Here is a 27,754-nt window from a genome sequence, read left to right as displayed (position 1 = left end):
CTCGAAAACAACTCTGTCTCGTAACGTTCTGTTATTATCTCATAGCGTGGTGAATGTGCAGGTCACAACTTGTCCACGAGAGCCTTTTGGAGTTGTTGGATTGTGTATTTGATGAGTTTGATGAAACTAAGAAATCCCATTAGCCTCCGTAGCGTACTGTAGCTCTGAGCAGCTCGCGGCTCTGCTCCGCCATTCTAAAAATAGCTTGCACTGACAATTAAAGGTAACAAACCTACTCCTGGGCCAATTTGCCAAAATGTTGAACTACCCCTTTAAGATGTTTAGAGTTAGTGAACTATCCTTTTACAAAACATTATGAACATCTTGAAATTTCGTGAGAAAAAATTTTGCAATTTCAACAATATGATGCCTCTTCTGTCTTTTATATAGTTTTCACACTTGGCAAATTCATCCCACGGGCCGGATTGGACCCTCTGGTAGGTCGGTTTTGGCCCACGGGCCGCAGGTTTGACACCCCTGAATTAAAGAATAATTGTAGTTTTCTGGATCACATTTCCCACAAAACACACTTGCTAATGCAAATGAACATATTTTTGGGAGACAGGGTTGAACAGTCATAGGAGAAACACAAACACAGTCAACCACAGCACTGTCATCTCAGCGACCACCATCAATACTGACGGAGTTTAAAGATCCAACACGGACACAAAACAAGGGCAAACGAGAACCAATCCAAAGACGACACCAAAAAGGAACAGGAAGTGCTTCATGAGGAAGGTGCGGACACATATCGACACATCAGGACGCACGGCACCGACAGAGAGGTAAGTGGCGGGTGGGAGAGGGTGGGGAAGTTTAGAATGAGATAGGTGATAATTACTCTGCATCGGCCAATGGGCCTGGCCCCCACAGCACCCACCTCCGTCAGGGAAGAGGGACCAAAACACAACGCGGTAGCCTTTCAGCACACCGTGCAGCGTCAGCCGTGGAGGCTCTGCCCATGTGATCACCGCCTCGTCCGACGTCACCGAGATGGCTCGCACGTTCTGCGGAGGCTCGCTGGGCACTGGGAGAAGACAGGGGGAGATAGAGAGTCAGCGTTGCGAGGCTTTTTTTAGGCTGTTTCCAAAGACTTCACCTCGTCCAAAAACCCTTGTTATTGCTGTCGCTAAGAAGACCTGACTGATCTAGCATGGCGACTGAAGCACTGATAATTAATGACTACTCAACACCACAACCCAGGGGCAATCTCTGCTGAAATAAATCAGTCAAATAAGCTCAAATTAGCTCTCAATAGCTCCTCGTTCACTGGTAGCTTTTAGAGCAGCGAGGAGAGAGGGAGAGGAGGTGTGGAGGTGTGGAGGGGGGGGGTTGATGGAAAAAGAGGAAGAGCTCTGAGAGAGAGCAACATGAATAGTAAAACAGCCACACCTTAAGGGGTTAAAATGCAGATGAGGTGGGTGGGCTGAGCGGAGATGTGGAGGATAAAATCTGGAGGAAGACAATGTTCATCTTGAAGGTAATTGCCGTTGTAGGGGCAGCTCCAGACTGCAGATCTGGACAATTACCATTACTGTTACTGTTACCATGATCAGGGTGTCTATTATTACTGTCCACACAGGGAAAGGGAGGGCCCCGTGGAAAATATAGAAAACATAAAAATAGACATGTGGAGAGATGAGGAGGGAACCGACTGGAGGAAGAGGAAGATGAAGAAAAAGGGAGGAGGAGAAAACGAGGTAGAGTGGGCAGACATTTAGAGAGTAATGGGGTTCCTTGTTCCTCTCTCACTCTCTTCCAGCCTAATGAGGGTGCTAATTAAAGTTGAAAGAATAATGGGGGATGTGCTGAAAATTCATTTCTACCATTTTGTTTGAGCATTTGTGTCTATATGTGTTTGTTAGCTTCCATAAATGTATGTGTCTTCCACCCTGTTTTTGCACTGGAGTCTGTTTACTTATTTATTCATTAATGACAAATCAAATCGATCGATAGATAGAAAAGAAGCTGGCTGATTTTCATTTCTTCTCCATTCTGCCCTCACACAAACTGAGCACTAGCAGTTTACTCTCCTCCTCCTCCTTCATCTTGCCATCTACTTTTCCTACCATCTTCCAGCGTTGTCGCGTTGATCTCAGTACTGGAGGGGCCGGTCCCGGCTCTGTTGAAGGCCTGGACCACTACTCCGTACTGGGCAAACTTCTTTAGGTTGTCCAGAGTGTACACCTCGCTGTCGCCGGTCGCCTTCATCTCCACGATGCTGTACTGGCCGTTGCTGCCGGGGCCGTTCTCTCTGTAGCCGATCTGGTAGCCTCGGATCACCCCGTTCTGCAGCTCCTTCTTTGGAGCCTGAAAGAAATGTGGTGATATTATATTATTATGATATATATAGACACAACTTATACCTTGTTAAGCTGCATTAAAATTTCAGATGAAATTTCAGATTTCAGATGGTGAGCAAGGGTTGTAGGATTTAGCAGTGATGTGTTCAGTAATAGAGGAAGAAATAAAACACAGTACAAGTAAAAAATAAAAGATTTTCAACTGTTTCTATGCTGATGATCTGAGTTGTAATTGTTATCTTATTTTAGTTTACTTTTCATTATTTGTCATACGACAGTGACTCAACTTAAAGCAGAAGTAAGCGATCCGGTCGTTTTCGCTAATGCTGTGTTCCAGGCAGGCTTTTGAAATCGTAAATTACAGCTTCAAGTCACAACTTATGATTTTGTAGCGTTCCAGGCAACCCACTCGTGTTTTTCCGACCTGTTTTACCGGTGAAAGTCACTATAACGGCCACTCGTAACTTCCGACCGGTGAACTCGTACCAGATCGAACTGGTACAACTTCACAGGTCGGAAAAACAGGAGTTACGAGTTGCCTTGAACGCACCATAACAGTCCTCGTCCCTACGTCGCCACATTCACGGCGTCCCTTGGCTGCACACACAGCCCTGCATGCCGTTCTCTCTCCTCATTGGATAAAAACTGTAGGATACGATAAATGTTTTCTCCTCGGCTCAGAGCAGAGCAGAGGGACTGACAGACCCGTGTTTCAGTCCAAACACTCTATGTAAGTGATTGCTGTCGGAAGATAGAACTATTTAAGACTTATATTAACACAAATTTATCACTTACTTCTGCTTTAACTCGTTTAAAAATAAAAGTGAGGAAAAGCTTCAACATTTGTACCAAAATCTCATAACTCCACCTTAAGTTATAACTATTAATCATAAGTTAAATGTTTGGGTTTTCCTAGGCCAAGGAACATCTAGGTCGAGACATACACAACAGTTTAAGGACAGTGTGGTTGATTTTGATTAGTTTATTCAGATTTTGATTAAATCAGAAATCACTGTTGATTATGGCTGATAAGTAATAATAGAGTTTACCCTCCATGTGACCCGGATGCTCTGGGATGTCATCGGCTGGAGGACTACATCCATCGGTGGCCCGTCAGGTGCTGTTGATACAAGATGTCAGTAGAGTCTTACTGTGCATAGGCCTGATCCATATTGACAAAATACAGGACAGACGTAAAAAGGAAATGTGAGGATTTTCAGAGGAGGACCCAGAACACTTACGAGCTTCCTCGGTGCTGATTGTGAGCTCTTTGCTGGGAAGGCTGCGGCCGATCTTATTGTACGAGTACATGCGGATGCTGTAAACACACGCAGGGTGCAACTCCACAATGTTGGCTTGGTTGTTGGTGGGTGAGATGTTCCTGGTTGTGTACATGTGATCCCAGGAGTCTGTGCAAATGCAAGAACATCTCAAATTCAAAAATAATGTATCTTAAAAAAAAAAATCTGACATGCTCTGTTTGATACATGCGATACACACCTGACTTGTTCTTGTACTCGATGTCGTAACTGGTGATGATGCTGTTTCCATCAAACCTTTGGATCCAGCGCAGGTTCATGCTTCTGTCCTTCACCTCCCTCACTTCCAGCTCTGGCGGATCTGGCGGCTCTGTGTGAAGAGTGAGACAAAGTGAGCTCTTCAACCACAGGAGATAATGCTGCAACATTTCCTGTAACATAACCGTTTAGCCCTGAAGCTTTAGAATAGAGTCATGTATAAGATGTGGATATATAGATACCCTGCACAGTCAGCTGGATGAGCCCTCGACCTTCTCCATAGGAGTTGATAGCGTGGCAGGAGAAGAAGACAGAGTCTCCTCGCTCGGCTGGGTTCAGCTGTGGCGTAAAAACAAACAGGACGGGGGTCACAGTGTGTCTAGAAAAATCCACAGAAAATGCACCACAGCAAACAACAAACATCTTCCTTAATAACACACCACATAGACACCAATATTGTGCCTTAAAATCTGACTCTGTGACCCTGTACGCTCAATATGGAGCTGCCTTAAGGAGCCAGTTCACCTGTCTTACTGGTACAGCCTGCAAATGAGGAGAGAAATTCCTAAAATGGCAGAACTGAGAGATTTTATTCATTTATTTATTTATTTGATTTGCCTGGAAGAGGTACACATTATTTCCCTGGGCAAATTATTATTTTTTTTTTACCAAAATAAAAGCTTTTCATGTAGCTAAATGTTGGGCATATTGTGAGTTCATGGACTTATTTTTACCAGATGTGTCCAAATCTCTTTGGTTAAATTTTCTCTACAGCATCAGACTGCCTGTATATTAATCTGTTTTTAAATGATGTGTACCTTTTATAGTATTATTTTAGTGACCTGTGCCTTTTTGTTTTGTATTGTACATTCCTTCAAATGGACCATGAGTCTGCAATAAAGATATGAATGAAAAACTCAGTCTGTCTCTGACCTTTAGGGTGGAGATGACTTCGTCCCCCTTCTTGTTGATGGTAATGGAGTAACGGGGGTTTCTCTCTGCGTCGATGACGGTGTCCCCTCTCTCCCAGCGGATGATGATGGGTTGCTCGCCCCGCGCCGTGCAGTTCAGCTCCTTGGTCTGGCCCTTCCTCGCCATGGTAGTGTTGGGGTGGCTGGTGATCATGGCAGGAACTAAGCAGAATCACAGACACATGTCAGTGTGACGAATAGTATTATATGCAGTAATGAGATGAGGGAACGGGGATGTGGTATTGGAAACCCAGGATATATTACAGATGTATAGACATCTCTATTTCTGGCCTTCGTTCTCCATTTTCATTTCACGCTTCAAGCCCCGCTGGATCTCTTAGACTACCTCCTCCCTGTCTGCCCTCTTCTACCCCTTCTTTCCAAACTCCTGCCTCTCTTCTTCTCCTCATTTCCTCAGACATAGATTATTGATTGAAGGGGTTCCTGTGGTTTTGTTTTCATCACTAATTCATCAGCCCCTTTTCCCCACACCAAGCTTCGGGAGCACACAGACAGCCAGCCAGAACACATCAATCAATATCAAAGATAGCCCTGGTTAAGGACGTGCAAGACAGACAAGATTTTGTGGGGTTCCACGCAGGCCGCACTAGCCCGGGGGCAAAAGTGCATCTTAGAGGGGCTGATCCCTCTCCAAAAAGACACGACTTATCTCTGTATACAGTACACAAGCCAGGAGATGTGGTTATATGAAAGGAAGTGTGTTGAAGCCAAAGAGAGAATGATTGACACTTACTCTTGACAGTGAGGATCATGCTCTTACTGATGTCTGAGCCCACTCCATTGGAGGCCTGACAGAGGTAGTAGCCTCGGTCGTCCTCCAGAACGTGTCGGATGAGCAGAGAGCCATTTGACATGATCTGGATGCGGCCGGTTAGCGGGACTGGGTGGTACTGCTGAGGGTTTCCTACGCCTGCAACACAAAGCAAACGCGTGTCACTGTATTTATTTATTTCTCATTCTTCGTGTGAGCTTTGTATCAATATCGTAGGGATGATGTGCTGATTTTTACCTTTGGCGTGTTTCCACATGACCTTTGGAGGCGGATAACCCTCCACAGAGCAGTTGAGGACTCCAGCTTTGCCATAGATGCAGTCCTGGTTGTTGGGCTGCACAACAAAACGTGGTGGAACTGGGAAACGAGAAGATGCACTGAAGTCAAATAAAAGCTTTTACAGGACGAAAAAAAAAAAAAAAAAAAAGGTTGGATGTTGGATGTGTTCCTAAAATAACACGTTCAATTCCAGGCTCCCACTGCACATTAGCTATCACATCTGATCTGACCTAATTCATTATCACTGTGCCACTCTCCTCTCACTCCGGTCCCTCACCAGTGACAATCAACTGTCTCTCCCAGCTGACGGTGGCGGCGGCGTTGCTGGCGATGCAGGTGTAGTTTCCGTTGTGCTTCAGTGTCACCTTGGAGATTTGTAGGGAGCTCATGAACTCTTTGGTCTCTATCGCCACGCCAGAGGCGGAGCCTGGCACGATGAGCTGGCCGTCTTTGTGCCAGGTGATGCGTATGGGCATGTCCCCAGATGACACCACGCAGGCGATGTACATGAGCTTCCCCACTGAGGTAGAGGGGATATCAAAGGGCTGGATGAGCGGCGGCACTGAGGAGGAGAGAGAGGAGGAGGAAGAGGGAGGAAGAGCGCAGAGAGTCAGTAGGAATAGAGGCGGCGATAGATGTGGAAGAGTGGCGGCGTGGCCATCTGGAGCAATGCTGAGAGAGAGAGAGAGAAGGTCATTGGCCAGTGGGTCTCCCCCCCTTCAGCCCCCATCTCCTGCAGCCCATAATAGCTGCTCTGGTTAGAGTCCAATTGGCAGGAGGAAGTCATTCCGTTGCCATAGTAATGGAGGTTGGGGTGGGGGTACTACAGCTGAGACATCTGGGGGATTTAATCTAGGCTTCATTATTATTCATCTAATTAAATCAGAGACACACTCACACGCAGGCGGCACACGCGCTCACACCCTTAAACACCTCTGCAGCTGCCCCGCTGCCATCGTGACCCGACTCACAGACCAAACAAAATGCAGACGCAAATGTAGCAACACATCTATCCTAAAAACACAACATCTGTCATAAAGCATTAGTGCCTCTCCACAACTTTGCACACTGTTCCCACCAAATGGCGGTGACTGGAAATCTGTATTTGTATCATCTGTGAGCTGTACAAATTATGCTTGTTTATGTTTTTTAACCAATCCAGTCTGAATGTCAAACTAAGAGCTGGTTAGACTTTATTTTTTTGGACAGATTACTTTCCCACTATGCATAAAGAAGTGAAAGTTACAGCAGGAATACTTGTTTCAGGTGGAGCTACAGTACATTAAAGGGATAGTTCACCCAAAATTCAAATTGCACTCATCATCTACTCACCCTCATGTCGACTAAGGGCTGGGAGAAGTTTCAGAGTTATCCGTGGCTTCTCTGAGTTACAGGGGGTCTCGGCGTAGCAGTGCATGTCCATATAATGGTTGCAAATGGATACCACTTTTCTTCGTAACAAAAAGACACACCACAAAACATCCAAATAAATGCGATTTGCGCCGGCATCAGTAATCATACTGACGCCGGCGCAAATCGCGTGAGATTTGGACGGACCAGGAAGAGGAGCTTCGAGAAGCTTCCGCTACAAACAAGCTTGAAATATAGACTTATTTAATTTTTTTCGGAACAATTTCGCATTTAGGGGCTTCAATACAAGACGGACATTACATACGAGCAGCATGGAGGTATTTGGATGTTTTTTGGTGTGTCTTTTTGTTACGAAGAAAAGTGGTATCCATTTGCAACCGTTATATTGACATGCACTGCTACGCCGAGACCCCCTGTGACTCAGAGAAGCCACGGATAACTCTGAAACTTCTCCCAGCCCTTAGTCCACATGAGGGTGAGTAGATAATGAGTGCGATTTGAATTTTGGGTGAACTATCCCTTTAAATGTGACAGGGATCACTGTAAAATGGGATTTTTAATATGTTTTTTTTTAACTAAATCAAATGTCCAGTGCATTTTTATCCATCTGTACCAACTCTTCATTCCACGCTCACCTTTGACAGTGACGTGGACGGTCTGATTGATCGACACCTGGGGCTGGATCAGCACGCTGCACAAGTAGGTGCCCTCGTCCGCACCCTTCTGCACGTCCGTCAGCCGCAGGGTGCCGTTCTCAAACACCACTTGACGATGATTATCAGGCAGCTGCATCCCGTCCTTCAGCCACTTGATGGAGTAATACGGGTAACCAATCACGCGGCATGTAATGTAGGTGTTCCTGCCCGCCACTGCGGTGATGTCCCGCATGGGTCTGATTCGAGGTGGACCTGGAGACACAGGGAAGAGAGGGAGGGGATGGAGGGGAGGAGACAGAGAGAGACACAGAGGTCGGAGAGAGGGGCAGATGAGGTGAGGGAGGTCATGGCAGAGTAAGGGAGCAGCCACGGAGACAGGAGGTGAAGAGATAAAGGTTGAGGGATAGAGTGATTGGGGCAAGTTGACAGGTGGAGAGGGAGGTTAGTTATGCTCCCTTTACTAAAATCTGATTGAGGATATTTGTTGATTGTAGCCTAATCAATACTGTGTATCTATGTGATTGGTTGTACTTTTTGAGGTGACCCTCAGACAGACAGATAGATAGATAGATAGATAGATAGATAGATAGATAGATAGATAGATAGATAGATAGATAGATAGATAGATAGATAGATAGATAGATAGATAGATAGATAGATAGATAGATAGATAGATACAGTAGACAGATCGATAGACAGATCGATCGATAGACAGATAGATAGATAGATAGATAGATAGATAGATAGATAGATAGATAGATAGATAGATAGATAGATAGATAGATAGATAGATACAGTAGACAGATCGATAGACAGATCGATCGATAGACAGATAGATAGATAGATAGATAGATAGATAGATAGATAGATAGATAGATAGATAGATAGATAGATAGATAGATAGATAGATAGATAGATAGATAGATAGATAGATAGATAGATAGATAGATAGATAGATAGATAGATACAGTAGACAGATCGATAGACAGATCGATAGACAGATCGATCGATAGACAGATAGACAGCTAGATAGATAGATAGATAGATAGATAGATAGATAGATAGATAGATAGATAGATAGATACAGTAGACAGATCGATGATAGACAGATAGACAGATCGATAGACAGATAGACAGATAGACAGATAGACAGATGTGAAATCAGTGTGATCTAAACTTCTCTAGCCCCTGGGTGTCTGTATGGAGTCAGGTGTAGAGTGCATTTATATTGAAAAGCAGACAGGCACCTCTTACGTTTATGCGCGCTTGGTACTCGGCGCTACCGGCCGAGTTGCGTGCGACGCAACGATAGACCCCCCCATCTCGAATGAGCGGGCTGCTGACGTTGACGTGCGACACCGTCAGGCCGTCCGACTGGGTGTACTGGCTGGTCTTGTAGGTGGAGTCCCGCACCACAGGCTCGTCGTCCAGCGTCCAGGTGATGGAGGGGGGCGGGGCTCCTTTGGCTGCGCACATGAGGGAGAAAGGCTCGCCGGGGTTGACCACCCGCTCGCTGAAGGAAGACACGATACGAGGAGTACCATCTGAGAGGAGAGAGGGAGGGATAGGGAGAGGACGAGAAAATAGGGACCATTATTTTGAAGAATCATCAAAGTTCAAATTTGGTTTTCTGTCGTTTTGCTGCCATAAAACCAGTGGTGGACAGTAACGGAGTAAATTTACTTGAGTACTGTACTTGAGTACACATCCAGAGGATTTGTACTTTACTTGAGTATTAGATTTCTTTGGTACTTATTACTCTTACTTGAATACATTTCCAAGACAAATATTTTTACTTTTACTCAAGTTAATTTCTAGGAAGGCTGAAAAGTAGTCGTTACTTTCAGGTCTGATCTCTTTTTTTTCTAAAATACTATTGAACACAAGCTGCATTTGTCAAAGAAGGAAACCCTAACCCCTAAAAGCAGCACATCAGTGGAGGTGGTTTCAAAGAGTTAATTTTCAGAAACAAGAGTTAAAAGGTCCTTAAATTCATTTAGAAAAAAATATAGTAATTCATTGATAAAAATAAGAGATTTACTCTTATTCTTACTCTTACTTTTACTTAAAGTAAATTTAAAAGCATGTACTTTTGGATACTTAAGTACCTTTAAAAGCAAGTCCTTTTTTACTCGAGTAACATGTCGACTGAGCTACTTTTACTTGTAACGGAGTAAATTTTGACCAGCAGTATTTGTGCTCTCACTCAAGTACTGGGGTCGAGTACTCTGTCCACTTACCCTCTAGCAGAATAATGGAAAAGTCCTGAGCGGTGTGGCCCTTTCGGGAGGCGAAGCACTGGTAGGCCCCGGAGTGGAACTTCTGCGCTGCAGTGATCTGCAGGGTGTCGTTGTGTTGTCCCTGGATGGAGATGTGCTGGTCGGGGACGATGGGCTCGGTGTTCCTGTACCAGGTGATGGTGTATTCTGGAGAGCCCTCCACAGTGCAGGTGAAGAACAGCGTGCTGCTGATGCCCGTTTTCAGATTCTTCGGAGATAAGGTCACGCGGAGTGGATCTGAAGAGATAGATGCACGCAAGAGGTCAGAAAACATGTCCACGCTTGTCTGAGCACAGATGCACATTGGTTTCTGAGCTCACTAAATATTACAAATATTTATTGCTGTATTGTTATTATTACTTATTACTTATATTATGTATGTTTAGGTATGTATGTGTATATGTATGTGTGTATGGATATATGTGTGTGTGTATCTATGATATTGCGATTTTTTTTTTTATAACTTATTACAATATATTGAATTAACATAGAGAGAAGGGGTGGGATTTAATAAGCTTTGGCTTCTTCCCACTCCTTTTGAACATTAGTGTTAAGTCTTGTTGTCATTTTGTGTTGTTGTCTTGTATTTATTGTCGTTTGTTTCTTGTTTTTATTCTGTTCTTTTTATTCCATGTTCAAATAAACTTTCATTCATTCATTCATTCATATTGTAGTTGCTCCTTTTGGCTTCTTGCCATAAGTGCATAGGTTAAATGACACTTTATCTATTCACAAGTTATTTATTACTTATTACATATTCATTACTCATTCATAGAACACAATTATTTATCCATTGGTGAAAATACAATATTTAAATCTTTTATCGTAAAAAATGAACTAATATCAATTAACTGGATTCAAAACGTGCTACGTGGAGTCATACACCGTCTGTATTTACATTCACAGAGATGTGGAGGAAGAGAGAGAGAGTACAATCAGCGGTGGTGACTCAATCAGTTTGACGCACTCATTAAAAAAGCAGCTGGAGATATCTCTTCACATCTCTGTCCACTTGTGTTAAGTGTGTCTGTGTGTGTGTGTGTGTGCGTGCTCGTGTGTGTGTGTGTGTGTGCAAATGTCAGTGAGCAATAAGGCAGCTGGTGGTGTATGCTGGGGGGCATCGCTGTGCCTCCCAACCCCCCCCTCACCCTGTCAGAGTCACAGAGTGTGCTGCCATGATGTGCCCACTGGCGAAGCCTACCGCCTCTCTATTCTCTCCCCCTGTCTCGCCTTCTCCTGCTCTTTGTTTCTTTGTATACTTTACACAATGTGCATTTATCTCTGCCACTCGTATTGTCCTGTTATTACATTGTAGATAATGTCATTCCAGCACTGTCTGGATATCTGATCGACCCCTCTGTGACCCGTCGTCTTTATCTCCGTCTTCTTCGCCCTCTCTCTGTCTCTGTCTCTCTGATGGTGAATGGTGGTGGCAGCTGTGTTACGGATTCAGTCTCAGTGAATTAGTGCTGTGCTTCTCTTTTCGAGACTTGATATGATGGGGCATCATACAGTACAACTCACACATGTTTGTTACAGACACACTTTAGGTGCAACTTAGATTTGTGCCTCAAAGCAGCGAGAGAGGCGTTTGTGCATGTGTTGGCCTGCCAGACTTGTTCACCAAGGAGACAGCGTGGGAGCGTGTGTCTATGTGTGTGTCTCTGTGTGTGTGTGTGTGTGCTTGATCATGCTCACATACCTATAACGTGAAGCTGTCCAGACACCTCCTTTGAGCCAAAACTGTTGGTGACCTCGCAGGCGTAGCTGCCACTGTCCTCCTGCCTCAGGTCGCTGATGGTCAGCCCTGTCAGACGCCGTGTCCAGCGGGCATCCGAGGGCAGCGGGCGACCATCCTTCAGCCAGCGGACGGTGGGGCTGGGGTAACCTCCCGCTGTGCAGGGAAGCTCGATACTCTGGCCGGCGTGCACCTCCCCTGCTTGGAAACTGTCCAGGATGGTGGGCGAGGACTCGTTGGGGTCTAGACGGTGGGAAAGGGGGGCGAGACAGGGTTAACTTCTGACAGGACAGGGAGAAGAAATATCAAACCAACATGAGTTAAGTGCCAGGAGCGAGCCGCTCACCCATCACGGAGAGCCTGGCTCCATTGCTTTGTCGCGTCTCGCCGCTGTACTTGTGTTTGGTGATGCAGCGGTACGTGGACAGGGCGTCCTCCTTCTGAACGTCAGAGATGTAAAGAGCTCCGAAGGAGGTCAGAGAGAACCTGTTACCTGAGGAAAACACATTGAGTAAAAAAAAACAAAAAAAAAACACACAATTAATTAATTAACTCTTGACAGACAAAAACATACAGTATAAAAACGAGACCAGGATGATGATTCTGGTACAAATCCTTTGTGCTCATTGTAAAAACCGTATTGTGCTAAGAACAAACAGCTGCCTGAACAGTTGGCACTACCTGCCTCATAATGTTGCCTCCCAAAACTTGGCACTCAGTCAAGGCCTGGAGGACACGTAGCGGTCACTTACGCCACCCATAGACAGAGCCGAGGCAGATTTATTGTTCCTTTATGCACAATGTAAAACTCTTACACAAACCCCTATATCACCAGCAAACTATCTAAATGATCTTTCGGCTCCGGTGACACGAAATCAGAAACCCCCCAAGATGGAGAGCGCCAGGATGAGATCAGAGCGCGTAAACAACCGTAAGCTTTCCTTTGGTGTCAAGAGAAATGATGTGCAGAGGTTTTCTCTGTTGCATTCAGGTACACACATGCTCACACATTTGTTTCTTTACATCAAACATCGCCATGCGGTTCATTTGCCCCTTTGTGTACTGTAGGTATCAAAATCAAAATGGTTGCTGCCAGAGAATAAGAGGTTACTGTAGCCTCCATTTTTCAACACTGACGATCACCTGTCTGGTTCAGGATGCAAGCCAACAGCTGGATATGTTGCATCCACTTGCACCTGTGTGTTTATCATCATCAATATTTCACACGCTCAGTGTTTGCCGGGGTCTTGCGGAGGTCTGAGTAGGTACGCCGAAGGTAGCAGTTATGAACTGTGCATGTGTTTGCATGGAATATACTGTATGACCCGAGAGGAGACACAGGCTGCAATTTCACTGCAGCCTTTGTTTGCCCCCAAGAATGAAGCCTTACAGGATAATGAGCACTTTAAGACTGCTACTCCCACAACACCGACGACTCGCCTGTCACAACACTCTGACATAGGCAGGGAGAGAGAAAGAGAGAGGGAGAGAGGGAGAGGAAGAGAGGGAGAGAGAGTCAGCTGGATCTGTCAAAGCCACACTTTCTCTCTTCAGCAGGGGGCTGAATCCATCCCATCTGCAGCCTCTGAAACAATACTGATTACACAATACACATCACATTATTTCCCCCACTGTCCAGCTTAACTCACTGGTTTGCTCGTTGTCAGTCTATCTTTACTCGACTCTCTTTATCTCTTTGTATAAACCCTCTTATCGCCCGTCTCACCCTTTTTCCTCTCTTTCGCTCTGAGCCTCTTGTTCTCAGTCTCTAAGCAGAGTGGCAGACAGAGTAAAATATTAATTACTAAATCACTGTGCTCCCTCAGCTTTTATTCATGCTGACTTGACTGGATAACGAGAAACAGAGCCAATGTGCATCACACACTCAAACACACACACACACACACACACACATGTGGACGCAGCTGCATCAAAACATGCAGACATGCATGCATGCAGGCGCTCTGAATAGCAAAAGGGTGTAGCAGTTGGCGTTGCATAATTTTCTTTTCTCCAACTGTGCCACCTTCATATGATATTCTAATGTTACAGTCTCTCTCTATGACATTTGAAGAAACCAGTAATTTGTTCACTGCTTTGGCTCATCCATATTTAAAAAGCTTCTAGGAATATGTCTTAAACATGTGCATGTTTTTTTCTTCTTCTTTTTAATCTAATCTGTTGGAGATGCTGGAGAAAAGACGTGTGAACAAACAAACTGCCGCCCCGCTGGAGATTGCACCTAGGATTCAAAGCCGGAGCAACTGCTGCTGCTGTGTTGACCTGTGTTTCAATAGTGATCTTTTAATAGCTTTTAAAACTATCATATGAACCAAAGAGACCATTAGATAAAAAGATGGAAGCACTCATAGCTCTGAAGGAACCATTTACGGTTAAAGTATTTTTTCTATCAGTGGTTCTTTCACGCAGAAAGAAGCGCTTTAAAAGAAAAGCTGCATTTTGCCTAGAGGATGGCGACATTGTTGGATCTTGTATGAGTTATGTAGAGACTCAGTCAGATGCAGTCATGGAAAAAAAATCTTTCCTGGATGCACACAGAGTCCAGAGGACTATTTTAATAAGAGAAAATGTTAGTAGTGAAACCATTAAAAGTTATTCTCAATCTTTAAAAAAAGAAGAAAAAAAAAGAAAAGAAGAAGAAGAAATACATGACTTCATAAAAAAGTTATAATTTGATCATATTTCATATCAACAAAAATAAGATTTCCTGCCTGAACCCACCCATACAGTTAATTCATTGCAAGGATTTCTTGGATGAAAAGGCAATTTTAAAAGCTCTGGTGCGTTGCTTTTTCATTCACATGTGCACACACACATGAGTACAAATGGAAATGTTCATATTCAGCAGATTCAGATCCACAGAGCAGCTGAAAAGAGGGGAAGTACTAAGGCAATGTCACCTGTGAGCAAGGCACTTAAAATCCAGCTGCATTAGCGACTGCTCAGTGGTTATATACAGCTACCAGCAGAAACGAGGCTAACGAACTAACTCAAACCAACCGCACTGTGCTGTATGTCCTTAGCAAACCTCTTCTGTGGAATAAAGGTTTGAAATTGTTGTTTTTTTTATCCAACAAAACGCCTGCTGCCTCGCAGTCACAACAACAGACCAGACCCACTGCGATGACAAATTCCACAGAGGAGAAAAGAAAAGGGAAAATAATGAAAATATAAATGTGCGGGAGAGAATAGCTAAAATAAAAGCTTGACAGTTTATAAATAGGATATATACTGTAGCCTGTGCGGGTGAATGTGTATATATGTGTGTGTGTGTGTGTGTGTGTGTAAATGTGAGTTAGTGGCAGCCTCATTTTCTCACATGCAAATGAAGGCGTCGGCGCAAAGATAACGAGGCCCATATTTCCACCTCCTCAGTGGGGCCATTATTTATTGATGTTCTGCACCCCCCCCCCCCCCAACACCCCTCCCTCCCACTCTCACGCTTTCTTCATCCTCTCCCTGTTGCTAGGGTCTTCTCACTGCCATCCTGTTACGAATTTGGTGTACTTTCAGCAATTATTAAAGCGCAAAAACGTGTTTACAATCATCAAGGACGGAGCAGTGAAACCCTCTGTGTTGTGTGACTGCAAAAAAAAAAAAAAAAAAAAAAAAAAAAAACCCACAGTAGCGAATAGGTGTTAGACGTCAGTGAAATTAATAGAGGAGAAAATGGCACCGGTACGAAGTTGCTAAATATAGCTTTTCAGATGCGAGTAGATTTCGTGCGGGATAACAAATATTTTACAGAAACATACGACAGTGTCTTCCTTTTTTCCTGAGCCTCAGTCTGAAGTTAAGTCCCGCTCGGTGTCTCCAGATAAGGACAATAAGCTCTTAAACCATCAGGGCTAAGACGTGTGTTAGATGTCACCATGAGGCTGTGAGTCTCACCTACTCTCAGAAAGTCGTTGGAAAAACTCGGGCCACGTTCATTAGCAGTTTTATGTGCAGTTCAGAAACTAACTTGGACCTCTCTACCCTCAACAGGAAACTAATTTAGCTCTTGGAAGTGACTCTGACCTACATGCTTTAGAGGGCCACACTATCTAGACTAGGCTATTTTAGGAGAGAACCTTTTTCCTCTCTTAGCAAGAATTATCTTGTGACACTAACCTGTCTGAAAGTCGGCTCATCCTGTCTACAAAACAAAAACAAAAAAGAACGGTGTGAACATTAGCTCAAAAAAAAAAACAGAAAAAAAAAAACACTGCTGGTCCAGTGGGAGCTCCCGGTATGGAGCCCATATCTAATCAGTTTGGAAAAGGCTAATGAGCTATCGAACTCACATCCCTGCATCCCTTCTGGCAGATCACTGCAATCTTCTCCCTGGTGTCTGCGTCTTATTCAACAGTGTTGATGGTCAAAGGCAGTGGTTCCTTGCCTTGAAGGGGTTTCCCATGCAGTTAAATGGTTAGTGTATCTTCTCCGCTCATTACAGTGACTATAAGCTAACACAAGGAGAAAATGTGCCAAAGCAGCCGAGGGTCAGAGGTTTCACTCCTCCACAAACTGACATCCTCTGAGAAAAGCCTACAGCACAACATGTTTGTCCATCACAGAGATGTGATTGGAAATCATAAGACAAGAAGGAAATTGATGCAAAAATTCAAATCTTGATGCTTACTCGTGAAAAAATAAATAGAAGGCTGTTGCCACTGTCCATTATTGTATATATCACATTGCTGTAAGGTTTTAAATGAAAATATATGTTTTATTACATGTCCACACATTGATTATAAAGCACAAATATCCAACAACTTTGTTTATAAAATGCAGTTGTTTCAAGTTTCAATCAAACCTCCACTGTTGTGAAGGTTCCTGGCCTGGAAACTCATTTATTTTGACTAATAAATCATAAACCTTCAAAGATAAGCATCTTTGACTCCTCAAAGATGTAACTTTAATGATAAAAAAAATACATTTTTTATCAGTGTTTTTCATAAATGCAACACTGAATTGATGAAACTTGATGATGGAGAAGCATTTTGCTCCATCAGATCTTCCTGTGCGGTTGTGAAAAGGTTGAGGTCCAGGTCGGCAGAACAATCCCACACAGTCAAAAGTTTAGTTAGTTTAGTGACAAATAAATGAATTATAATCTGAGATTGAGGTTAAGGAAAAAAAAAAGCATTGTGTGTGTGTGTGTCTGCCTTGTATCCCTGCTCTCGACGGCAAGGTGCAGAGAAGAATTTGAAAGAAGGTGAGAAGAGCGAGAGGAGGAGGAGGAGTGGATCAAAGACTTGTGACTGTCACAGAAAGAAGAAGAAAGAAAAAAAAACGCAGTATATTCCGGAGATATTCTCTGCAGTGCTGGAATATGCTTGGTGCTCACAGATGCAGACATGCCAGGCGCACACACACACACACTCAACACACACACATATACACACAGAAACACGCAGGAACACCTACCAGGCTTAAAATAGGACAAGAAAAATTTCCCTGCTGGAACAAAAAATAATAAACTATGCGTTAAAATTAGCAGCGTGGAGTCAGTGAATGGCAGTGGTCCAGTTATGCAGCAGAGGAATGTGTTAAAGCAGAAAATCATGCAACACTGGACTGAATGACTTGATTTCGAGAAGGAGATGAGAACGGAGAGAGAAGACGGAGAAAAGACAGTAAAAGGCGGAAAAGCAAAGGGAAAGATGGAGGGCAAACTGTGGAGGAGATAACAGTCAACGTCTGTGTTCTCCCCTCCTTTCAAACCTTTATGCAAAAAAAAAAGGGGGGTGTTGCATCTGTATTCAAAGCGAGAGCCCACTCAACCCTCCCTTTGCTCTCTCCCCTCTCGCTGCTGTGTACATTAAAAGCCCAAGCAGAAGCAGGTGTCGGCCAATTAAATATATACACTTTCCTGGCTTTTATTCTGCTCTGCACTTACTTAACATCTATGAATGGCGCCCTCTTAACTCCCTTCAATTCACATTCAAAGCAGGTTTTATTGGCACAACTGATGTGCAACAACTAATTGTGCAACGGGCGCCCACCCTGCTGCATCTCCACCATAAAAGAGACTTTGTTAACCCGACCAAACTGTTCAGACGGAGCACGAGTCACGCTGCTAGTTAAGACTAACACTGCGTGAGCGATATCTGAATCTCGCCTTTTCTTTTTTTTCACCCTCTCGCTTCTTCTCTGTGGCTTTTTTTTTTTTTCATTTTCTGGAAGGGGGTGGTGGAGATGCAGGACGTTGAAGAGAGGAGGAGAAGGAGACGAGGATGAAGAAGAAGCCACAGCTCTGTCATGTTTTCATTAAAAAGCCACGCTCCACTGTCTAATCCTAACTGCTGTCCTCTTTCCTAACCAATTCTGACTGCTTACCTCATCTTTCAATCATGCTCTCTCTCCCTTCCCTGACCCTCGCTGCTGTGTTGCGTCGCACACCGACTCACTCGTGAGTAAAGAGGACGTTAAAAAGTTGGGACGCGGCGGAGGGGAGTGGGGGAGAGTGGGGAAAGGGACGGAGGTGAGGAGCAGACACAGGTGAAGGTTGAGGACAGAGGGAGGGATGAGACAGAGCAGACAGAGTCCAGTTTCCACTGCGATGGGACCCACGTCTCTTCTGCTCCACTGGCTGCTCTGTCCCAATTTGCCCTGTGTGACTTTAAACAGTAAACACTGGGGGAGGGGATGATGTGGAGGAGGGTGGTGGTGGTGGGGGGGAGTCGGCCTATTGAGAGGCTGAATGGACAGTCGGGTACAGACATAAAACCGATCGTATGCAAAAGACGTCGTTTGCGTAGATATAACTCAACACAACGCTGCGGAGACGCCATGTTCCCCCCCCATAAAGCCATCCTAACCAGACAGGCCGACGATGCTGCATAAAGCTAAATGGACCATCTCAGATAGAGACAGCGCTGAGGAGATTAAGCATCAGTAGATGCATCAGAGGAAACGAGGGATGGAGGGGAGAGAGAGGCTGGGAGGATAGGAGAGAAATGAGGAGAGATGTAGAAATAGGACTCCATTATTCATGACGTGTGTTTCATGTGCTTGGTGACATCTGGGACAGCAGTGATAATGAGAGTCCCGGGAGACAGAAACCACATACACACACATTCGTAGTTACACACACACACACACACACATCTCGATGCACTGCTCCATAGAGAAGCGTGCCACCACCATGGTCCGAAAACACACCCACCCTCCAATGGGAAAAGCCCATTAACTCCTGTTTAACTGTTACCTGTTCGTGTAACTTTCACAATTGGCACCAAGTGAAACTAAAACATCCGGCGGCACAAAAAGAGCTCCCGCCTGTCCACCTTGTTTTGATTCAGCAGCAGATAAGAGACGGACTTGGGTATATGGTGTGTGTCTGCCATCATGTGTGTGTGTGTGTGTGTGTGTGTGTGTGTGTGTGATGCGGTGTACTCCAGCTTAGCCCATGGCCCGGGGCAGTGAGCTGCATTAGTGGCACTGAGTGAGCTGCCTGGTCCCTCCCTATTAGAGTGCTGGTGGCAGAGGAGTGTCACTGCCCAGCGTGGAGAGAGACGGAGAGAGAGAGAGGGGGCTTAACTGCTGCTACACACACACACACACACACACACACACTTACAGTGTTTACCAGAAAAGGACTGTTGAAATCCCTACGCGCTAAATGACTATAAATACACTCAAAGAATCACATATCACAGACTCACGTGGAATGAAATGACACAACAGCGTCCGGCGAAAGCGATGTGAGAAGTAAAAGGTAGAAAAACACCGATCTGCAAAAACACATGTGACCTCCACGGGTTTCTGCCTCTGCACAATAACATAATAAAGTCAGCGTGTACAGATCTCAAATCTTCCGACCATAATCATCATTAAAAACCCTCACTTTTGGGGCGGTGCGTGGCGCAGTGGTTAAAGCGGCTGCCCCATGTAGAGGCTACAGTCCTCACCGTGCTATCAAATAAAGGCAAAAAAGCCAAAAAAGAATATACTTAAAAAAATAAAAAATAAAATAAAAAAAACCTCACTTTAGTATGTTAACATGTGTCTAGATCAACATTACTGAGTGCAGACTCCATTGACACAAACTGAGGCCGGTGTTCCTCCATCACATCATTGCATTTGTTCAATACTGAACTAAAATCATGGAGCGAAGACCCCATCATTGCACCCAGACTGACCCTCTAATGTTATTGATCCACAAAGCAAATAAATTCTGCTATTAGCTCTGTATCATCCCTATGGTACAGCATGTTGCAGTAAATACACTGAATGCTGAATTGGTGACTGAGTGATTGAGTTTTACTGTACAGAGAAACAGACAGTCACATGATGCTGCAACCGTGTTGAATTATTGACTTACACATCCACAAACAGCAGAGGGACAACAGCGACACTTTCTCCTCCTCAGAGCAACGTTTTTTTTTTTTAATCCATTCACTTTTTTTCCCACCTCCTGCAGTCGATCACTGTCTCCGATGTTGATCTGACCTCTGCGTGTGTTTGGACAGCGAACACTGAGCTGGATCAATAGGTCTGATTGAGAGGTCATGTAGGAACATGGCACTTTGACCACCAGGGATCCCATTTGATCCTTGATCATGTCTCCTCATGGTCCCCTGACAACCAACCAGCGGGGAAAAAGCAATCAATCCATCAGTATTATTATAGTGTAAAACCATAACCATAGGGTACGGGGGCTACACTTTCACTTATCTGCCTTTCTCTTATTGAAAAACATTTTGATTTCTAACTAGTTGTAAATAATCCCATGAAGTCTGATGATGCTGATGATGCTCTTCACCTTTCTCAGACAAACAGAGAAAAAGATGGATGGGAGAAACTCAGACACAAACTTCCTGCCGCAGCTACGAGCCACCGAGTAAATAAGCATTTCCTTAAATACAATTTCTTAGTAGAGTGTGCTGTAATCTCCGCGCACTAATCCCTCTTTCCCTGGCCTAAACAAAAGAGTGGAAGAAAGCAGGAGAAAATGGGTAAAACCTCTTTGCTTAAATCCTATTTCTTAGCCCAATCCAGGCCATATAAACCCTCTGACTCTTTTCCTTTAAGCCTTGACACAAGCCTTCCCGCTCTCACTTTCTTTAACGACTCAGGATGAGGTTAGAAGTGCGGATTAACACCTATCCTTCTTAGAGCCAGCGAGGAGACATCATTTAGTTACGCTCGTCTGATGAAACACTAAAAATAAAAACAAAACAATGTATAAGATAAATGGTCAGTTATTTGCTGTGTTGGTCTGAGGAGGTTGAACTTTTGGATTGATGTCATTTTTGTTGAGTATATTCAAAGAGACTAATGTTGGCGCGTCAGTAAACTCTCAGATATGGAGAGACTCATGTCCATTGTCATGACACCAAAATGACAAAAACTAAAGATAATTTGATTTGTCTGACGAAGATGCTTTCGAAGGAGAAGAAATTTGTTGATTTCCATTTCAAATAATTTGAGGTTTTCTCAATTAGACTCAGGATTATTGTCATCTAAGCAATCACTTATGTTTTCAACGGAAATCAAGGTCAAAGCTGCAAAAATGAACTGTTATCATCAGTTAGGTGACATGGCTGATCCGTCTCTCGGTCGTCGTTGTGCTCTAACGCGGCTCGGCTTGAAGGGTGAGACAGTGGCCAGCTTTCTGTCAGAGTGACGTGCTCGCAGGGGCTTTCCCATCTCTCCCTCTTTCACTGATTGACACTGATACACTGATGCACTGTAAACATGCTCATACTGCACGTGTGTGTGTGTTTGATGAAGACACAAAGCGGGAAAAAAAAAAGGGTGAGCGGCGGCGGAGATGGAGACGTGTGTGTGTATACATTTCTGTGTTAAGTGCATGTGAGCAGGCGTGTGTAGTAGTGTGTAAATAGTCAATAATAGTCGACACTTGTCAGCCCTCTGCTCTGTACACACAAAGCCCGTGGTCGGGCCATTGTTGAATTTCGCCTCTCCGTGCCCCCCCACCCCGCCCCGCCACACCAAACCCAACCCACCACCCCCTCCCACCCCCTAACTGGGCCTCTCAAGCAGAGATAATTATGCCTATTGTGCCCCCTTGCACACACAGGCAACACGCACCCACAGACCCACACATACACACTTGTTTGTGCTAATTAACACACCCACCCACGTGCCTACTCAACCTAACTGAGTAAAAGATGGCTGCCAGCACCCCATCTGTTCCTGCCATGCTCTCAGACACTGGCAGCACACTGGGGCAAATGTGAGAGAGGGGCAAAAAATATCCAGAGAAAGTGAAAGAGGAACAGACTTTAGGTGAACAACCTGCAGAGAAGCTGGAATCGGGAAAAAAAGCTCATCATGAAGACATCTTCACTTGGTGTTGTTTTGTTTGGTCATTTTCCTCCTCTGTAAGTCATTACGCGCAAAAGCTGCTCATTGTTTTGGCGCCATATGTTTGCATATGCATATACATAATAACAGCGCCTTCAGCTGTATTATTTGGTCCCTCGCTAACCCCCGTGGCCTGCTGTGTGCCACATGGGACAGAGGCAGGAGCAGAGGAGGGGAGAGGTGAGGGAGGGGAGGGATGGTGTGAGACCAGAGGGTGGGGGGTTAGGGCGGGGGGGGGGGGGCAGAGTCGATGGGGTTATGTTCCATGAGCCCTGGGGACGCCACGTGCTCCCCGTCCTCCTCTGTCACACCACGTCCTGCTGCACCCGAGCAGCCCGAGCACAACAACAGGACAGCCATCACACAGCAGAGCCGAGCAGCGCAGCCTTAATGTATCCTGAGTTAATGTTTAATGAGTTGCTCCATATTCAGCCAGGTTCATGCAAAATCTGAAAATGGCTTTATTGTGTTACTTGTGAGGAGGTTGAGTGAGTGTGTGTGTGTGCGTGTGTGCAAGCTTGTACATTTGTAGAAGTGTGTGCATTTGTGTTAAACCGGTGTTTACAAGAGTCTGCGCTGTCCCAGACAAGTGCATCTATTAATGTATTCCTGCTCTGAGTGCACAAGCACAGATTTACAAACAGACATTGTGTCCTTACACACCACTGCTCTCCATGAGGTCCCTCCGCCTCCGTCACCTCTCTCCTCGCTGCACCTGTGTGAAGCCTCACCACACTAACTTTGTAATTACTGAAGGAGAAACGCTGCGAAAACAGTGTCCGGTATCTTTCAGCTTGTCACCGCATGACTCTTTTTCTGCTGCTCAAGTGGAGGCAAATGATGTTTTTCAAGAAAAAGATAAATAAAATAGGTTGTCAATCTGCTATCAGGCTCTAGTTGTGATTACAGCAGCAAGGTGATTGATCAATGAGATTATTGACAGAAAATGAAAATGAATAGGCTAATAGAATTAGAAAAGAGTTGAGAGCTGCTACTTTTGTTTTAAGTTATTGTGAACTGAATATTTGGGGATTTTTTGGAAAATAACAAACAGATTAATTGATAATGACAATATCCTTTTGCTATTATTATTATGATGTAGTAATGTAATCTTCTAAACCTTAGTGGACGGAGTGAAAGTGTTACCAACTTTATCCTCTTAAATTAAATTCAACTTCCTTATTCCACAAATTAATCAACTAAACTGTAATTTTCCAGCGGTTCACATCACAACTAACCCTGATGTGTGTGTGTGTGTGTTTATGGTTGTGCATGTGGTGCATTATGTCTCTGTTGAACCGCCTGACTCACAGCAGGGACCCCAGGGGCAGAGGATTGATCTGTAACGTAGCCTGTAAGTGACCCCGCCACCCAGCGACGCCCATTAAGACCCACGCTCCCATTAAGGCCTGAGAACTCAGCGTTTACACACTCGGAGGTTAAGCACAGGTTAAGTCCACCTGACTTTCAACATCAAGGAGTGAACTACACCACGTGTGATTGAGTATTGTTGTACGACGACGTGTCTGTTTTAAACTGGATCGACATCCTGCATGGAGACTAGAGGGTGTGTGAGCTGGAAAATGATGTGAGTGTAAAAGTAAAAAAGAAAAACAGAGCACAGAGGGTTTAAAGTGACGAGAAGGTGCAGCATTAATGTGTTTGTCTATTCTTGTCTACTCACTCTAACTTTTCTCTTCTATTGTTGTTGGGTTTTATGGCCCCGTGCATCAAATTACTGTGCAAACACATAAACATGACCAAACTGTGTGGCAGGTGGATTACATGGAGCATGGTTGGGCATCTTCTGTGGACCACCATGTGGTCGCAGCCATCTGCTGGTCCAGTCTCTATTCATCGAAGCCACTCATTAGCTTTCTGCTGGTTAGACCGACGGCCTCGATCTGCAGGATGAACCCTCTCTGTGTCCCACTGTTGTTTTTATGTCTGTCCACAAACTCTCCATCTCTCTGTCGCGGCTCCAGCTCTCCTCCTTCAGATCACTGCTCAGACTAGCTGGCCTCCATTGTCTCACACACACACACACACACACACACATGCACGCACGCACAAAGCTTAGCTACAGGCTTGGTATGGGACAGGAAAGTGAGAGGGAAATAGGTCAGTCTGCCTGCACCCCTCCCCGCTTAAACCCCCCCACTGTCCTGGCTGGACAGGAAAATGGGGCAGGCAAGAAGGGGACACACATACACACACACACACACACATATGCACACTCGCATCACACACACACACACACACACACACATAGACACACATTGCTCCAGATGGGGAGCATGTGTGTTTGACAAAATGGAACCTGTTGGGGCTCAGAGGGCACGGCAGCGTTGTGTTATGTCATCAACTCAACCTTCAGACCAGTATGTGATCATGATACTGATCAGAGGCTGCACATTATGATTCGTCTGCGCAGAGACTCGTCTATAAAGAGGAGTGAAGGAGGCGATTAAGACTTATTAAAAGGACATTTGTCAGTGGAGTCATTTCTGTATTCTCACTACCGAGATAGCGAGTGGAGGGAGAACAGTGGTGGGATTCAGCCTGGGGTCTGCGGATGAGATGCTTTGAATGTGGAGGATTTGAATGCATCATTTCCTCTAGAAGTCAGTGGAAACTATAAGGACGTAAACAAAACAAAAAAAGTATTAATGGAGAGAGGAGCCCAGATTTGGACAGAGGCATCTCCAGCACTCCAGACATCTGTGGCTTTCACTGCTGGCACCGATAAAAAATGGGCCAATCACAGCCCAGGCCTGAGACCAAACGTTGTTTTTGAAATTCAAAAAAGGAGTTCAGTGATGGTTGAACGCTTTGACAGGCTGTTTGCAGTGGATTTCAGCAGACGATGTCCCACTTTATCAATACAACAGCAGATAACATCCTAGGCAGAATACGTGTTACCACGGAGACAGCTAATGGGAATCTGAGCGAAATGAGTGATGAGTGTGTCTGTTGTTTGATCATCTGGCAAAAAAAAAAGAGAGAGTCCAGGGTGTTTTCCTGTCCTCTGCGATCAATGTTTCCGATTAATTTCAACTGGAACTTCCCCTGCTGTGTTTCTTAAGCCGAGCAGAAGAAGCAGTGACAAGCAAGACAAGCAGCCGCCCACTCGTTCTCACACAGAGGGCTTTCAGTCACAAAATCAATTTTAATTTTCACATCTTCATTAGACTCATCCAGTCAGTCCCTTTGCTGGTCAAAAAGAGAGGAGAGGGGTAATTTCAGAGAGTTTGATGTGAGGATAAGAGATGAAAAGATTTGGAGATTAGTCTCAATAATGTTTCTTTATAAAACCACATGACGTTCTGTCTCTGTCTATGGATATTCACTACATGTGTCCGTGTGCATGACCGCGTATCTTCTGTGCATCCACGTGACGGCGCAATCACAATATTCAGATTGTGAGCTGTTCTGCAGAGGTGTTGTGTTTCAAAGTGACGACGTGCTGCAGATAGGTGACCGTGCTGATTGGCTGCGGCGGGGGTGATGAGGTCACCGCGTTGTCGATCGGAGAGGAGGTCGGGGTCAAGGTTGAGCGCCATCGCACTGCTCGTTGTGTTTGTTGTGTTTGTGTACAACGCAACACTGAAACAAATGCTGAGTTCAGTGAGCAGCTCATCATGTTCAGCATCTGATCCTCACACTCACTGCTCATCAACTGACCTATATACCCCTAATTACACACAGGCTGCCTCATGACTGTATACACAGCAACACCCCATGCACAGAAACCATAAATACATCCACGGAGAAGACTGAAGCATCCAAATACTGCCACTGTGAACCAAACTCTGAGTGAACGACGAGCCAAACATAGGAAAGATAAAATAAGCTGAAAACAGCAAGTGAAAAAAAATAACAGAAATAATGGTGGATGACTAGATCTAAAATGTCATCTGAAAATAACAAAGAACAAAAACTAAAATCTCTTGCAATAACTCCTAAAGAGAAACTTTTATCCAGGAATTTGCTGCTGTGTGTACAATTCCCATGTGTTTAACTGCAAAACAGCAAAATAAGAAGTTAATGTGGGGAAACATTGGGGAAACAAACTAATCTTATGATAAACATTAATGTTAGAAATCAATCAGTTTTGAGCATGTTTTAGTATTTCCCACAAATTATGCAGCTCCTCAGTGTAGCAGCTTTCTGCCGTGGTTATCGAAGACAAAGAATTAACACACTATATTACATGAACATTGAAAATTAGCCAAGAAACATGCTGCAATGTCTGACAATAACAAACTACTGCAACCTTGGTACATGTGTATGTGTGACACACTGTCTCTGTGTTTTACATACATATAATATAAAACGCCATCTGCCAGGACCTGAGGCCGTTCTTGCCCTACTACCCTCCTTGCTTCTCCTCCTTTGGTTCATTTTTCTCCTCTATCCCTCATCCCTTCCTCCTACATTGTTATTGTCTACATTTTAAATGCTGAGAATAACCATGCATTTATCTCGGACACACGTTGCACTTAGTGTCTAATAACCACATAAAATACACATAACGTCTCTACAAACAACGAGGCAACAGACACAAAGGGCGAACACTTCATGTCTCATTCTCGCTCTCTCTTGCACATACACTCACAAACACAAATGAGGTTAATGAAGATGAATGTGCAGGCACAGTCCTATTGACATCGTGGGTCTCTAATTGTGGCACTGTTCTTCAAGGACATGGTGCTAAGACAAGCAGGGAGAGGATGGAAATAGATCTGATGAAGAAAAACCGTGGAGTCGTCATGTGACTCGGAGGAGAGTGTGCCTAATGTCGTGTCAATCACCATTAAAAACTGTACACGGAGTGATGGAGATGTAAAGGAAGTGAGAGCGGGGTGGGAAAGAGTGAAATGTGTGAGAGAGAGAAAAAGGAGAAAGACAGAGGAGAGTGATGGAGGAGATGTGTGCAAGAAGGAAGGAGGAGGAGGAGGAGGAGGAGGAGGAGGAGGAGGAGGAGGAGGAGGACCTGGTCAGTGATCCAGAACAGTGAGCAGACAGAAGACACAAGTTAAGAGTTCGGTCAAACATAGCGCACAGCGGTGCAGCAAGCGTCCACACACACAAACACACACACACACACACACAGGAGATGAAGACATACCTAAATTCAGCTGTGGGGAAATCAATCAATCAAACCGCCACCACCCAAAAACGTCCAAATCCACCCGTGCGGCCGTCTTACCTGGGACGATGGAAACGGTGTCTCTCTCCCAGGACACGACGCTGACGTACTCCTGCACGGCGGCGGGGATGAGGCACTTGAACACAGCTACGTTGCCCCGCATCGAGCGTTGGTCTGCCACCCGCACCGTGTAGGGCTCCCTGAAAACTACACAGACACACAAACGATGAAACAATGACATCAACCGCAACACGGTTTCCCTATCACTGGTGACACGCGCTGATTGACAAGCTTTTTCCTGTCAGAAGCCTGTGGTATCGAAAAAGTAGTCCCACCACGCAGGGGGGGGGGGGT

At 44.8% G+C, this 27,754-nt stretch overlaps 1 protein-coding gene across 2 annotated transcripts in view; it reads right to left on the bottom strand.

The window, feature by feature from the left end:
* Window positions 1-27,754, bottom strand: part of LOC146974405 (cell adhesion molecule DSCAML1-like) — a 54,233-nt gene that overhangs the window by 13,725 nt on the left and 12,754 nt on the right. The window contains exons 3-18 of one of the 2 annotated variants that reach the window (XM_085797696.1): window positions 27,461-27,607; window positions 12,254-12,400; window positions 11,872-12,150; window positions 10,131-10,406; window positions 9,138-9,434; window positions 7,870-8,142; window positions 6,141-6,425; window positions 5,822-5,941; window positions 5,546-5,722; window positions 4,754-4,953; window positions 4,063-4,159; window positions 3,804-3,932; window positions 3,545-3,712; window positions 3,353-3,423; window positions 2,070-2,310; window positions 842-1,027 (exon numbers count right to left, since the gene is read on the bottom strand). In XM_085797696.1, coding sequence (XP_085653822.1) covers window positions 842-1,027; window positions 2,070-2,310; window positions 3,353-3,423; window positions 3,545-3,712; window positions 3,804-3,932; window positions 4,063-4,159; window positions 4,754-4,953; window positions 5,546-5,722; window positions 5,822-5,941; window positions 6,141-6,425; window positions 7,870-8,142; window positions 9,138-9,434; window positions 10,131-10,406; window positions 11,872-12,150; window positions 12,254-12,400; window positions 27,461-27,607 — 3,093 coding nt within the window. The remainder of the gene's footprint in view (window positions 1-841; window positions 1,028-2,069; window positions 2,311-3,352; window positions 3,424-3,544; window positions 3,713-3,803; window positions 3,933-4,062; window positions 4,160-4,753; window positions 4,954-5,545; window positions 5,723-5,821; window positions 5,942-6,140; window positions 6,426-7,869; window positions 8,143-9,137; window positions 9,435-10,130; window positions 10,407-11,871; window positions 12,151-12,253; window positions 12,401-27,460; window positions 27,608-27,754) is intronic. The other variant, XM_085797697.1, reaches the window with a different exon arrangement.

This window comes from Trachurus japonicus, chromosome 14, assembly GCF_045865225.1.
Source record: "Trachurus japonicus isolate A0001 chromosome 14, Traja_1.0".
NCBI lineage: Eukaryota > Metazoa > Chordata > Actinopteri > Carangiformes > Carangidae > Trachurus > Trachurus japonicus.
The sequence above is the reverse complement of the archived record's forward strand: the minus strand, read 5'-3'. Positions and strand labels throughout refer to the sequence as shown.